The 16026-nt window shown below is 46.3% G+C and overlaps 1 protein-coding gene across 3 annotated transcripts; it reads left to right on the top strand.

Moving 5' to 3' along the window:
- The first annotated feature begins 806 nt into the window (after positions 1-806).
- Positions 807-13516, top strand: LOC140421931 (uncharacterized). Of its 3 annotated transcripts, none has more exons than XM_072506914.1 (3): positions 807-915; positions 3252-4286; positions 9749-13516. In XM_072506914.1, the coding sequence occupies exons 2-3, from the start codon at positions 3614-3616 to the stop codon at positions 9751-9753; spliced, it is 678 nt and encodes a 225-aa protein (XP_072363015.1). In that variant the 5' UTR covers positions 807-915; positions 3252-3613; the 3' UTR covers positions 9754-13516. The 3 variants fall into 3 exon arrangements, with proteins under 3 accessions (XP_072363015.1, XP_072363012.1, XP_072363013.1); XM_072506912.1 differs by adding an exon at positions 2399-2509 and having other exon boundaries at positions 814-915; positions 3252-13516; XM_072506911.1 differs by having other exon boundaries at positions 3252-13516.
- The last annotated feature ends 2510 nt before the right edge of the window (positions 13517-16026 follow it).

The raw sequence follows: 16026 nt of genomic DNA, 5'->3' as shown, positions 1-16026 counted from the left end.
GCTTGTATTTATGTTGGCAATGTCTCTTGTTCCGTTCTGTGCCCATTTTGCAGCATTTTTTCTGTTACTCTGTTGCATTCATTGTTTAAAAAATTATTTAAAAATAACAACTTATTAAAAATCTGTCCAACTCATCCGTGAATATATTCAATGAGCCCCACACCCCACTGGTCCCTGTTGAAAAGAAATCCAGAGACTAACAACCCTCTGAGGGAAGAGATGACTGGAAATATATAACATAACTACAGTACAATATTACAGGGCTAGAAATAATAATAAATGTACTTTATTACAGAACCATAAATAATATATCTAATCTGTACCATAGAACACGAGACATGTCTCTGGTATTAATTTACTGTCTCCTTAAATGTCAGCCATTGCCTGGAGAAACCAGCCGTTCAATTGTGAACCTTAGGAAAGAGACCATCCTTTTAGCCAGACGAATAAATGTGTCAAGTTAAGGGAGCAAAGGATGTAAATGTCTTTAAGAGAGAGAGACCTGGGCCAAGCTTTGCAGAGTCTGCACCCTCCCTGGATTCACTTCCTTTCCCTTCAGTTGCTGCAAGTGACCAATTGAAGGTCAGAATGAGAAAAGAAATGGAAAGGGGGAGAAAATAAAGTGTTTTACTCGCAGATATTGGAGACAGGAGTCGATTTCAGTCCGTGCAAAGTTCAATCTTCATTCACATAAACACGCGCTGTGATTGGCTGGTGGACCAGAGTACTTCCGGTCCTCCAATTCGATCCATTGGTCAACACCTCAGCCTGAAGGTCAGGGGGTGGGATCTACCCCGCACATGCGCAGTCTCCCCACTTCCTTGGACATGCGCAATCTTGGATCGAGGGGGGAGATCACCGAGCGGCTTCTCGCTCTGGCCGGAGCCGGTTGCCTGGAAACCTTGTCTGGGGCAGGTGTGGAGGGAGGGGGAACAATTGGTGGGGGTGGGGCTCCCGTGTCCGCGCGCCGGGCCTTCCCGTGTCCGCGCGCCGGGCCTTCCCGTGTCCGCGCGCCGGGCCTTCCCGTGTCCGCGCGCCGGGCCTTCCCGTGTCCGCGCGCCGGGCCTTCCCGTGTCCGCGCGCCGGGCCTTCCCGTGTCCGCGCGCCGGGCCTTCCCGTGTCCGCGCGCCGGGCCTTCCCGTGTCCGCGCGCCGGGCCTTCCCGTGTCCGCGCGCCGGGCCTTCCCGTGTCCGCGCGCTGGGCCTTCCCGTGTCCGCGCGCTGGGCCTTCCCGTGTCCGCGCGCCGGGCCCGCGCACTGGAACCCGGAGATGTGTTTGGGGCCTTTCCGCGGATGTGGAAGAATGTGCGGGGGGGGGGCGGGGGAGTGCGCACGCGCGGGCTCGCCTTCTGGCGGCTTCGTTTTATTGATTGTTTGGAGCTTTTTGTCTTTGGTGCAGCTGATGTGTTTTTGCATCGTGACTATTGTGTTTTGTGTGTTTACCCTGTCCTCTGCCTTGGTCTCTTGGGCAATGGAACCGCCTTTTGGGGCTGAACTGTGCCCCTCCGGGGAGGGCAGGGGTCTCTCTCGGTGTCGGTGTGTCCTTTCCTGATGGTCGGTGCTGCTCATTCTCTCTCACACACTCTCACAGGCCGGCACATGCAGCATTCACTCAGATACTCCTTCACACACGCCTGCTCTTGCTGACATGCATGTACTGCATCCACACCCATACTTTACCACACGCACGTTGGGTCCGTTCCCACTGATGGGGGTCTACCGCTGGGAGGGGGGTCGCTGGCGGCTTTGTTTTCTTGCTGATTGTTCTGTATTCAGCTTTGTCCTGTTGCATTGTCGAATTGTTAACAAACCAAAAGCTCCAAAACTTCCTCCTCCAAAACATCTGGGAGGAAATCAATGTTTAACCCTTTTCTTATTCTCACCTTCAGTTGGTCACTTGCAGCAACTGAAGGGAAAGGAAGTGAATCCAGGGAGGGTGCAGACTCTGCAAAGCTTGGCCCAGGTCTCTCTCTCTTAAAGACATTGCAATGAAATGAAAATCGCTTATTGTCACAAGTAGGCTTCAAATGAAGTTACTGTGAAAAGCCCCTAGTCGCCACATTCCGACGCCTGTTCGGGGTGGCAGTTACAGGAATTGAACCGTGCTGCTGGCCTGCCTTGGTCTGCTTTCAAAGCCAGCGATTTAGCCCTGTGCTAAACAGCCCCTTTGCTCCCATTGACATCCTTTGCTCCCTCAGCTTGACACATTTATTTGTCTGACTAAAAGGATGGTCTCTTTCCCAATGTTCACAATTAAAGGGCTGGTATCCCCAGGAGATGGCTGACATTTAAGGGGACAGTAAATTAATATAGGCCAGAGATATGTTTAGTGTTATATGGTATATAATAGATATACTATTTATGGTTCTGCAATAAAATATATTTCTTATTATTTCTAGTTATATAATATAGTGCTGTAGCTATGTTATATATTTCCAGTCATGGAGTCATTACAGCACAGCAGAAATCCATTCAGTAACTCGAGTCCATATCGACTGTACAACAAACCAGTAAGTTCCATCCCCCCTCTATTTCCCCGTTCCCCTGCAAGTTAATTTCCTTCAAATACTGGTCCAATTTTATTTTAAAATCAATATTCATCTCCACTTCCACCTCCATCGTAGGCAGAAAATTCTTAACCACTCGCTACCAAAATTAAATCCTTCCTCAGGGTGGCACGGTAGCACAGTGGTTAGCACTGTTGCTTCACAGTGCTAGGGACCTGGGTTCAATTCTTGGCTTGTGTCACTGTGGAGTCTGCACTTTCTTCCAGTGTCGGCCTGGGTTTCCTCTCGTTGCCTCGGTTTCCTCCCATAATTCCCAGAAGACACTTGTTTTGTGAATTGGACATTCTGAATTCTCCCTCAATGTACCCGAACTGGCGCCGGAGTGTGGCGACTAGGGGATTTTCACAGTAACTCCATTGCAGTGTTAATGTAAGCCAATTTGTGACACTAATAAAGATTATTATTAGATTCCCCCCCCCCCCCCCTTTATCTAATCAAAAGACGCTTGGATGAAGATTTTCACTTCAACAGTGAGCCTGGATCCCTCATAAATCAGCCCCTCAGGAGAATTGGGAGGGTGAATATTAGATACAGCAGAGTGAGAATGGAGGGAGAGTGTGTGGGATGGAGATTTACAGCTTTTGGGGAACGAGTGAGGAAAGAATGTTCCAGAGAAACTAGAATTGTCTGTTCTGAATTTCTGTCCTGGATTGACAGTGATGTCTTTTGTAAACATCTTTTATAGGATATCAGAAGGTTAGAATCTACAGACTGAAATCTCAAACCAAACGTCACATCAAGATCTGGTGGACTCGCTCCATTCGCTGGGACTAGAATATCATAAGCTGTTAAATCTAGAAAAGAAAATGTTTCTCTGTTCTGACGGCTTCAAAAGATTTTAAACATCAGTGTGACTGGAAAAGCACCGAGACACACACACCCGAGTGAGAGTGTTCCAGAGCACTGACTGGAAAGAGCTTTAACCAGTTACACAGCCTGAAAAAACATCATACCATTCACAGCGGGGAGAGAACATACACGAGTTATGTGTGTGGACGAGGCTTCAACTGATCGTCAAACCTGGAGAAACACGAGGACACCCAAAACATGAAGAAACCCTGGAAATGTGGGGACTGTGGGAACGGATTCAGGACTCCATCTGCACTGGAAGCTCATCGACGCAGTCACACTGGGGAGAGGCCATTCACCTGCCCTCAGTGTGGGAAGGGATTCGCTCTGTTATCCTGCCTGCGGACACACCAGCGAGTTCACACCGGGGAGAGGCCGTTCACCTGCTCTCAGTGTGGGAAGGGGTTCACTCAGTTACCCAATCTGCAGACACACCAGCGAGTTCACACTGGGGAGAAGCCATTCACCTGCACTCAGTGTGGGAAGAGATTCTCTCACTTACCCAATCTGCAGAGACACCAGCAACTTCACACTGGGGAGAGGCCGTTCGCCTGCACTGAGTGTGGGAAGGAATTCATTCAGTTACTCAGTCTGAAGACACACCAGCAACTTCACACTGGGGAGAGGCCGTTCGCCTGCACTGTGTGTGGGAAGGGATTCACTCAGTTACCCAATCTGCAGAGACATCAGCGAGTTCACACTGGGGAGAAGCCGTTCACCTGCACTGAGTGTGGAAAGCGATTCACTCAGTCACCCGATCTGCGGGCACACCAGCGAGTTCACACTGGGGAGAGACCATTCACCTGCTCTCAATGTGGGAAGAGATTCACTCAGTCATCTAACCTGCTGATTCATCAGCGACGTCACACCGGTGAGAAGCCGTTCAGATGCTCTGTGTGTGGGAAGAATTTCATTCAGTCATCCAGCCTGCTGGTACACCAGCGCATTCACACTGGGGAGAGGCCATTCACCTGCTCTGTGTGTGGGAAGAATTTCATTCAGTCATCCCGCCTGCTGCAACACCAGCGCATTCACACTGGGGAGAGGCCATTCACCTGCACTGTGTGTGGGAAGGGATTCACTCGATTATCAATCCTGCAGACGCACCAACGAGTTCACACTGGGGAGAGACCGTTCACCTGCACTGTGTGTGGGAAGGGATTCTCTCGGTTATCCCACCAGCAGTCACACCAAAGAGTTCACAGATGATTACACGGGGTCAGATTCAGCTGTCGATGTTGATGTTAATCACATCCAGGATCAACCATGTTCATTCATATAATTTACAGTGCTGAAGGAGGCCATTCGGCCCATCGAGTCTGCACCGACCCTTGGAAAGGGCACCCCACTTAAACCCACACCTCCACCCTATCCCCATAACCCCACCTCACCTTTTTGGACACTAGGGGCAATTTATCAACCTGCACATCTTTGGACTGTGGGAAAAAAACGGTGCATCCGGAGAAACTCGCACAGATACAGGGAGAACGTGCAGACTCCGCACAGACAGTGACCTAAGCCTGGCTATCATACCTGGGACCCTGGAGCTGTGAAGCAACAGTGCTAATCACGGTGTTACCATGTCGCCCATTCTGACATCCTTCACTCCCTCTTTACACATTTATTTGTCTGGCTAAAAGGATGGTCTCTTTCCTAATGTTCATAATTAAAGGGCTGGTTTCCCAGGAGTTAGCGGTCATTTAAGGGAACTATAACTAATATAGGACAGAAACGTGTCAATTGCTATTTTAATAGAATTTACATTGCAGAAGGAGGCCATTCGGCCCATCGAGTCTGCACTGGCCCTTGGAAAGAGCACCCTACCTACTCCCCACACCCTCATCCTATCCCAGTAACCCCATCCAACCTTTTTTGGACACTAAGGGCAATTTAGCATAGCCAATCCACCTGACCTGCACATCGTTGGACTGTGGGAGGAAACCGGAGCACCCGGAGGAAATCTACGCAGTCACGGCAAGTGCAAACTCGGTACAATCAGTGACCCAAGCCGGGAATCAAACCTGGGTCCCTGGAGCTATGAAGCAACTACTATAGTGCCCCCCCCCCCACCCGATTAGATGTTTTATGATGTGCATTACAAACGATCTGAACTTTCAAAATACAATAATGTTTTCTTGCTCAAAGCAAAACAGCTTGCGCAGACTTAGAGTTAGAGTAGAAATATGAAAATACGAAATAAAGATAGTAGACAGCTGGGCAAATAGTATAGAGTGATTCTAGAATGGAAAATGTCTGCCAGGCCCCCTACCTTGAAGGAAAATGTTATAAATCTGAGTCCATCTGTTCCTACCCCTGTAACATGCTGATTGGTTTGGGTGAGTTCCCAATATATTTGATTGGATGATTAGTTGTAAATCATCAATATGTAACATAGGTCTGACTGTGTTGCATCTTTGGGTGTTTTCTGTGTGTGGGAATGTAACACTTATCAGGTATTTGCTGACTGCTATACTATTCATATTTTGAACAATGTTAGAGTCATGTTAACTATGGTGCTCATTTTGACCTTCAGTAGAAATGTTGCGTTTGCTTCTAGTTAGACTGCAAATATTTCAAATGAATTCTGTATGCTTTGCAGATTTCTCTGTAAGCTATGTGTTTTTTTTAAATTGTAATGAAACTGATTAAACTCTGTGGTTTAGTAGAGAAACCATTTAAAATGGTTTTTAAACTGGGTTGTATTTAAAACAAAATGGCTAAATCAGTGATCCTTTTACCTATCAGAAATAGCTGGTTTCCTTCAGTCCTCCCTTTGATAGATCGAAAGATTAAGTGAGATGTGTCATAATAAAACAAAAGGAAGGAGAAATACGATAGGATAGGAAAAGTGCAAAGAGGAACTCATTCATATTGTCTTTGATGGTTTCCTTGTTTGAAAACAGCCTTCAACAATAGAGCGGGCAAGCTTTGCATTTCAAGCATTGCAGCAAAAATTCTTTAAAAATTATTATTATTCAATAACAATTAATCAATTAATTGAATTTGATTCTGCTGATTCAGTAATCTTTTAGCAATGCATTAGTAATTAAGTCAAATAATTGATAGGTTAGTAACGGTTCAAGAATTATATTTTAGTTCCATTTCATTAACTGGTGGTGCAGCGGGATTAATGTGAATCATTCTGATTGGTGGGGCCCTGCATTTCATGAATAGTTGGCTAACGCATTTGATCAACAGGAATGTTACGTAGATGATGAATCCTGCTACACAAAATAAAAATATTCCCTGTACTATGGACATTCCTGTGGCTCCCAACCACCCGCAATGTTTCTCCCAGATAGAGATATCTGAGGGTGTGTCAAGCTTTCTGACTTCTTCTTGAATGTGTGCTGCCAGATCTTTAACTTCTTTTGAATTATCTGGAATGAAAGTTCAACACTCCGCACCAATCAGGGCGCAGGTGCCACCTTTTTCGGCTAACACATAGTCAAGTGCCATTCGATTTTGTAATGCCACGGTTTGAATGGCTCGCATTTCGTCAGATTTTATTTGGGCCTCTCACATGAAGGCCAGGGTTATTTGGGAACCCGGGACGCACAGACTGTTGAGTGTTAGCGGTCGCGGAATTTGCCGTGACAAGCCAGGACCGCCACCCTACGGGAGTGCATGATAGGTAAAAGCCTCTGAGCACAGTTGCCTAGTACACCCAATACGCGATTGATAGATACAACACGGTTAACACATCATGGAAAAGAGAGGCACAAGGCAAAATACTCTGATACAAAAAAACAATGATCAGAGATGGGTGAGATCCCGATGCAGCCCCCGTAGAACAAAGAAACTGGTGGGATAAACAAAAGCGAGATCCGGCAAAAAAAATAAGGCAGGAGTCATCTTAGTTCACCAGTTAGAAGAGCAAATGACAGAAATGAAGTGCGTCCCCGTGCAGCGTTACGCTAATAATGTAAACAACAGATATAAAGCCTTCACACCGTTAGAAAAACAGGCTAAATTAAAGGAATTGAGCTCTCACTCTCCCACATTCACACCAAATCATTTTAAGCATAGAAATAAAGCGAGAAAAGATAGCGGCAGTACAGATTGTACAAACCGGCAAAAGAATCACAGGAAATTGTTACAATTATGGCTAAGGACTGTAGGGTAAAGAAAGGGAACTGCAAACATTGCGGGAAATCAGGACACCACAGTCACAGTTGCTGGCATAAGACAGAATTCTGGAAATCTAACTCAATTAGCCCAAAAGATCATGCAGCATTCCTGGAATGGCTCAAGGAGACGGGAAAGAAACAGGCTCCCTGGGGATGGACATTTTAAATTAACTAAAGTTTAGACATGTCAAAAGGGAAAAAAAATAAAATAAAATGAAGTTAAATCCAAAAGGTCAGAACTCGTGGTCATTGAGGAATGAAGAGGGAAGGTACAATGTCCCTTTTGCTCATCCAGAAGCATTGTAACCCAATTGATAAAATGTGGAAACCGGGTGGATTTCAATAAGACAGACTGTGGCATAGTAAAAAAAAAAAAGGGGGCTGAAAAGCTGAATAAGCTTTTTGTTCAGAAATATCTGAGAATGACAAATCACCTCCCAAAACAAAAAAAGGGGAGTAATGTAAATACAAGATTATGGTTAGAAACTTAACAAATGGGCTCTTGTCGAGAAGAACTTCAGATCGTTTCAAATTTGCAAGATGGGATTTCCGTTTGAGATTAAGCCATTCAAGCCGTCCAGATAAATTCAGCAGTAATTCAATTCATTTGAGTTTTTAAAAAACTTGTAAGATTTCTTTCAAACACTGGTTAAATAGCGAACATTGAAAATTGAAATCAGTTTACAGAACAAGAAAGAAATTTGAGTGAAATGAAAGGACAGAATAAATAAAGTTTTAGATCACGTAAAAGACGCAAATGGCATCGTTCCAAGTTCTCCGCCCCCTTAGGTTCCGTCCAAAATTTAACAGCAAGGTGTTGATCTGTAAAAACATATATGTCTCTAAGAATAGCGAATGCCTATAAAATCAATTAGTGGAAATTGACTTAAATGGAATAACATAGATAAAGTTTTATGATGAAGGAGAATGGAGGATCTTGTTCAGTATTTGAATTAAGTGATTGTGAAATTGCTGTCTCTTCAAGAATCTGTAGCCATGAGAAAGGGCTAACAGTTAACTGATATTTGCGAGCTGTGATAATGTGTGTGTTTGGTTTATGAATGTTCATATATCTCTGCTAAGATTTATCTTCTGAGAAGTAACCTTGAGTTTATAATTTGGAACTTTAGAATAGGAACCATAAGGATTTTTACCGAACTAATTTTGGTTAAAGCACTGAAGTGCTAGGTTTCCTTTGTGAGTGTGGTGGTATTTGTGAGTCATCTGACATTGTGATTTAAAGATCATAGTTTGAGTGTAATTAACAAATTTTTCTTTTCAAAAGTTAGCATTGACATTTTAAGGGTAATTTTGATACACAAAGAATTTTAATCAGGATATAAAATCACGTGTATAAGAATAAGAAAATATTAGTTTTATGGTGTTCATTGGAAGTTAGGATAGTTGAAATACATTTGACCAATCCGGTGTTGGATTAGTCCAGCGTTATAACTTCCCTGACACAACGCAGATGTATTAATTCTGAGATTGCAGAATTAAGTGTAAAGGACAGATGGGTAAACAAAATATGTCCATGTTCATGTTTCTTGTTTAAACAAAAGAAGGGTGGTGACAAAATGACGTCTGGCAGAGAACTCTTACTCCACCCCTTTTCAAACCAGCAGAGAATTGACCCGTGCTTTTTAATGCCTGGATTTGGTATGTCACTCTTGCGGGGACCATGAATTGGATTCAATTTGAATTGGTTTTTGGAGCAGGCGAGGAGCTGGATTCAGGGTTTGCCCCTGTCCACACTCTGAGCTCTGGCTTTGTAACTCTGATAAAGCAATTTAAAAAAACAGCTGAAGATGTATTTTTAATTGGAACTTACAAATTTTAAGTTTTGAATTGTCAGATATATTCAGATTAGCTAACCCACTCTGTCCCAAGCAGAATGGATCTTTTGTGTTTTACTTTACAAGTAACTGCAAGTGGAACACGATTTGCAGTAGCTTCAGGAATTTGAGATAGTTGGGTTATAGCAAACTGGCTAACTAAACAGACACGAGCATGTCAGGGTCGGGTTCAAGCCCAACAGAAACAGGCGCGCAACCACGAGGAAAATAGATATGAAAAGATAGTAAAATATGAGAACTACTAACCCCTGGATAACAGACGTGTTCGGCCCATACAGGAACAAGCTTAATACGGACAACACCTAACACCTGGTGACGACCAGGACACTTTTCCTTTAAATTTTCAGATTAAACATCCAAAAAAGGCTGGAACGACAGCGGAGGTTGTGGGGACTCGTGATGACTCTTGAGATCTCAGAACAACTACGAGCAGATAAGAGCGCAGGAAATCATTGATTTCACAACGGAGACAGGATGAACGTAGCTATATGAACTATGGTGCTTTCTATAATTTTATTGAAGGAACATTGATCCCAGCAGCCAGAGACTGGAACAATGGTAGAACTTATTTTAATGCGTGGCTGCAGGTACATTCGGGGAAAGACAGCCGATGCGTATACAAATTGTCACTGTACTTCTCGCAGGTTCAGGTATTGTTTATAATATGAAATAAATATGCATTGTGTTTTAAGTAAGGTTGTTTTGAAGCAGGCTGCCAATGATACGGGTGCCACTAGATTTTGAGGGCATGACAACCTACACAGGGTAAGAAGAGGCATAATCAATGATGCAGTGACTTGACTTAACACAGAAACTTCTATGGTAAAGTCACTAGACATACAAGGGATAAATGCAAAGGTGGAACAAGTTAAAGGAATAAGGAAAGGAATATTAGAGAAACCAGAGAAAGGTCTACCCAGCTTGAGAGAAGATGGCCTGGATATACAATTGAATAGGACAACAGTGTTTGGGACACACACTAAGACAATCAACAATAATTAATAAACTCATCGACCGAGAAACAGAGACAGCTGGAAGGCTCTGACAGGGGCAGCTTGAATAGACAGCCCTCAACTGGCTAAGCTAGCCAAATGACAAGGGACGCTGGAAAACTCTACTCTGAAGAGAGTAACCAGAGTATACTCAGCGATCCTCGACTGCAAAATGGACGAGATAACGGGGCTAGAGATGGTCCTGATGATCCCTATCATCACACCGGACTCAGGGCCATTCCCTCTCAACCAACTGGAGAACACTGGAATCGTACGGGCTAACACCTCCCTCAGGTACTATTCACCGAGACCTCTGCTATACGCAGGAATAATATATGGGATCTCCCTCACGGGGTGTAAACAGAAAGCGGACATTAAAGTGTGCCCCGACCCGGTAGGACAGGGAGAGTTGGACGAATGTGGGTTAATCAGAACTCATGGTTGTGCCTTAGAGATTACACCTGTCCCCATGCATTTTAAGTTTACGGAGGAAAAGGAAAATACTGCGTCTCCACCACCATAACCTATCGCTATAACTTTTGTTCTCCTTAGGTCCACCTAGCTACGGCCTAGCAAGGATTATTTGAGTTAGGATTATAAAGAGCCAGAGATGGTCCCACACCTTGCAGAAACTCTGAGGGAACGAAGACTCAAGATCAGCCAATCAGTTAAGCTTTACTACCAGTTAATGAAAAAAATCCATGCTTTGAAAAAAAAATACACGAGGAACTACTTCAGAGTGAAAGTTGGTGGCAGAGAGTGTGGGAGTGTAAGATGAGCTAACTTGCAAACTAGTATGAATAACATCATTTAATTACAGACAGCAGAGTTAGTCAGGGAGGCAGGCATGATTGATATCAAGGCATTAAACGTGACATACATGGGTTCATTTGAGGGGTGATCTTTGAATCACAGGCACGGTGTACGTATGGAACATCAGGGAGGTTACATGCCCCAAAGGCAGAATTAAAACACATCCTGCTGCCCTCATCGAATCATTGTGATCATCTGGGATTCAGTAAACTTCTTCCAGGACCAAAAGGAGGAATTGTTGGGGGACATTTTCTGATACTGGACTATGATATAAATTATAGTTGGCTCTGTAACTACATTTTTGCTCCGATATTACTTTTGAATAGTTCTGCTGAGACAAAAGGTACTCATTGGCTTAGATGCCTGTTCAGAAGAGGCAATTTGTAGGAATAGACCTTGGGCGCGATTCTCCGAAATGGAGGCAGAGTGTTTGCGGCGTCGTGAATGCCGTCGAGGTTCCCGATCCAGGGCCCGATAATGGGCTAGGAGCGGAGCCGCGTCATTTACACGCGCCAGGCCTTGGCGCCGCGTAAAGGCGGCGCCGCATACATGACGCAGCCGGTGCCGCATAACTGGCGTCACCCGCGCATGCGTGGTGCCGTCCTCGCTGAGTCCGCCCTGCAAGAAGATGTCAGACGGATCTTGCGGGGCTGCGGAAGAAAGGAGGTCCTCCTACAGAGAGTCCGGCCCGACGATCGCGGGCCAGACCCCATTTGAGGCCCGCGCCCCCCCCGGGTGCAGGATACCCCTCGCCCCCCCGCAGGCCGCCCCCCCCCCCAACGTTCCCGCGCTGTTCCCGCCGGCAGCGACCAGGGGCGTCATTCTCTGACCCATCGCCGGGTTGGAGAATCGCCGGGTGCTGCCGTGAATCCCGCCCCCGCCGGTTGCCGAAGTCTCCGGTACCGGATATTCGGCGGGGGCGGGAATCGGGCCGCGCCGCTTGGCGGGCCCCCCCGCTGGATTCTCCGGCCCGGATGGGCCGAAGTCCCGCCAATAAATTGCCTGTCACGCCGGTGTGGATTAAACCACCTTTTGAACGGCGGGACAAGGCGGCGTGGGCGGGCTCCGGGGTCCTGGGGAGGGTGCGGGGCGATCTGGCCCCGGGGGGTGCCCCCACGGTGGCCTGGCCTGCGATCGGGGCCCACCGATACGCGGGCGGGCCTGTGCCGTGGGGGCACTCTTTCCCTTCTGCCTCAGCCACGGTCACCACCATGGCGGAGGTGGAAGAGACTCCCTCCACTGCGCATGCGTGGGAAACTGTCAGCGGCCGCTGATGCTCCCGCGCATGCGCCGCCCCGAGATGTCATTTCCGCGCCAGCTGGCGGGGCAACAATGCCCATTTCCGCCAGCTGGCAGGGCGGAAATTCTTCCGGTGTCAGCCTAGCCCCTCAATGTTGGGGCTCGGCCCCCAAAGATGCAAAGCATTCCGCACCTTTGGGGCGGCGCGATGCCCGTCTGATTGGCGCCGTTTTGGGCGCCAGTCGGCGGACATCGCCCCGCTTCGGGAGAATTTCGCCCCAGGTGTGGACGGCGCCGGGGGTAACCCGCCATTTTGGGCATGCCGCTCGGCCCTTCCGGGCCTGAGAATAGCAGGGGTGCTGGAGAGTCACCATTTTGGGTGTCACGGGCGATTCTCCGGTCTGCGCCGCGTGGAACTCGACGGGGCCATTCTCGCCGCTTGGGAGAATCGCGGGAGGGCGTCAGACCGGCGTCGCGGGAAATGTGGCGACCCAGGCGGTTCTCCCAACCGGCGCGGGAGCGGAGAATCGCGCCCAGTGTATACACAATGTTTACTAATATCAGAAGGGACACAAAATGGCTGTTAGCTAAGATAGCAATACTAAAGACACAAAATGTCTGAACTAGCCACATTCCTGAACAATGGGTTGCAAGCTGTGTAGGCTACCTCATGGGAACTAGACATGGGTATTTCTAGGGAGTATGTTAACAGCCACTGATAACAACTTCACACAATAGCTCAAGGTCTCCAGCTGCAGACAGATATCTTTATGTTGAGTCTTGAGTGACTTTTGCATGAAGTTAGGGGCGGGTAAGACAACACCCACTTTAACCATATATGTGATAACTGGGATGCCAAGAAAATTGATTGACTGCATGTAATGAATTGTGACGTGAATAGAGTTGATTGATATGTTAATGAGATTGCAACTAATTCCACCCCTTGAATCTGTATATTAACCCAATGCGAACCTTAGCTCAAGTGAGAAAGAGTGCTGCCAAGCTGGGGAGCTTTCAGATCTTTCTCCCAGAGCTCTGATATAATAAACTGCTTCTTTACTCATTCATAAAGGCCTGCGTGTGAATATTTTCACCTCTAACAACTGGGAACTCACTTCAACATATACATATAAGCATATTTACTGATTAGAGTTAACAGAAGAATCTAAGGAAGAGTTTATTTAGATATTGAGTGGCCGTGACCTGGAATTTGTTTTATACAAGGGTGATGGCAGTGGAGTGGATTTACGACTTTAATATGAAATTGGTATTTTAAGTAAATAAACTTGCAGTGGATTGGGGATATCAAGGGGAAATGGAACTGACTGGATTGTCTACAGAGTCAGCATGGACTCCAGTTGCTGAATGCACTCGTTCTGTGTCATCATGACTGGAACTATATAACACAGCCACAGTATATATTACACTGGAAATAATAATAAACATACTTTATTACAGAGTCATAAACAATATACCTAATTTATGCCATATAACAACACTTGACATCATATATTAATTTACTGTCCTCTTAAATATCAGCCCTCGTTTGGGGAAACCAGCAGTTTAATTGTGAACATTGGGAAATAAACCAAAGGATGTCAATGTCTTTAAGAGAGAGAGACCTGTTGATGGGTCGCGCCCTCAGGACCACTGTGCCATCCATTCTTGTTCCTACACCCGACCATGCTCCAGTACTGCAAAGGATGTGACAGCAGCGTGCTCAGCAGAAGGTGGCACATGACACTCGGGCAACTGATCTTCCTGCCTTGGCGCCTGGAGACAACGTCCGCATCCACCTACCAGAGGGTGACTGGTCAGCAAGTGCCGAAGTTCTCCACCGCGTGGCTCCCCGCTCGTTCCTGGTTCACATGCCTGATGGCTCCATTCGCCTGCTTCCGTGTTCGCTACGTGATCATACACCGGTGCCACGCCCTCCTGTTGTTCCTGATGTCGACTTCGTGGAGCTTCCTGCCACCATGCCCATTCCTCTGTCACCTGTGGCGAGGCCCATTCCTCAGCCGGTGGATCCTGACCCACCCTTGAGGCGGTCAACCCGAATTCGTCGCCCACCTACGAGGCTGGACTTATGAGCCTGTTTGAACATTGAACTCACTAACGTATTATGCCACAATGTTAATATGTTTCTCTTTTTGTCGTTACAGGTGTTCGTTTTTGATGTTTGATGATTACGCTTGTTTTGTTTATGGTACAACCTCGTTGCTATGTTGCACCTGACACCTTCCTATGTATATAGTTTAGCCTCATGTACATGTTGTAGATATTGCACTCACACATTCAGCTGCACTCAGTACACATCTATATTTATTACCACATAGGCACATATTCTTGTAAAAAAGGTGGGATGTCATGATATTCAGATAAACATCATGGTGCAAACACACATACACACTGGTGGACAGATCAACGGACCAATCAACACACACGCAACATCACAGCCAATCACAAGCAAGAGTACGCACTATAAAACGGGGAACACCACAGTTCCCGCTCATTCCAGCAGGAGACAGCTCAGGGCACAGAGCTCACAGCAAGCCACTCAGACATACACCATGTGCTGAGTGCCTCTTTAAGATAGTGTTAGGGTTGGGTCCACAGGTTAAAGGGTAAAGAACGAACCACAGTCATAAGTTTACAGATGTTGTTATTGATAGTAATAAAACAAAGTTGTACCATCTGCAACCGTGTTGGTTCGTCTGTGTAGCGGAACACCCAACACAACACTGTCTCCAACATCTGTGAGTAAAACACTTTCTTTTGACCCCCTTTCCATTTATTTTCTCATTCTGACCTTCAATTGGTCACTTGCAGCAACTGAAGGGAAAGGAAGTGAATCCAGGGAGGGTGTAGACTCTGGAAAGCTTGGCCCAGGTCAGTCTGTCTCTTAAAGACACGACAACTATAAACCATCCATGAGTCCTGCCCCTGACCAGCCTGTAATATAACAGGGGCCGGTTTAGCTCAAGTTGTTTGGACAGCTGGTTCATGATGCAGAGGGAGGCTTCAATTCCCGGCTGAGGTTATTCATGAAGGCACCAGCTTCTCAACCTTGTATCGTGCCTGAGTTGTGTTGATCCTCAGGTTAAATCACCACCAGTCAGATATACCTCTCAATGGGGAAAGCAGCCTATGGTCATCTGGGACCTTGGCGACTTTACCTTTAATCTAACAATTGAATCCACTCGATATAATCCTCACCCATTCCGAAGCCTCGAATCGGATGCACTAGATAATTCGACTTGATCGAAAGCTTTCTCTGCATCGAAGGAGATCACCAGCCCACCCACTGTGTATTTCTGAAAAGCCTGAATCACATTCAGCAACCATCCAACATTGTTACTGGAAAACCCAGGCTCCCCCCACCCCCGCACAATTGTTGGAAGGATGCCTTCTCGCCAAAACTTTAGATCGTAATTTGAAGTCAAGATTCAAAACAGATATTGGCCAACAAGAGGCACACTCCTCTGGATACTTCAGAATCAAAGATAGTAGCCTCCCAAAGAGTCGATGACAGCATCGACTGAGTCAAAAGAGTGACAATACATACCCATCAATGGGTCCAA

This window comes from Scyliorhinus torazame, chromosome 5, assembly GCF_047496885.1.
Source record: "Scyliorhinus torazame isolate Kashiwa2021f chromosome 5, sScyTor2.1, whole genome shotgun sequence".
NCBI lineage: Eukaryota > Metazoa > Chordata > Chondrichthyes > Carcharhiniformes > Scyliorhinidae > Scyliorhinus > Scyliorhinus torazame.
This window is presented reverse-complemented; position numbering and strand designations above follow the sequence as displayed.

Bases quoted from the DNA above. Each gene is read 5' to 3' on its own strand.
- LOC140421931 (XM_072506911.1), top strand. From the start codon at position 3,614: ATGAAGAAACCCTGGAAATGTGGGGACTGTGGGAACGGATTCAGGACT.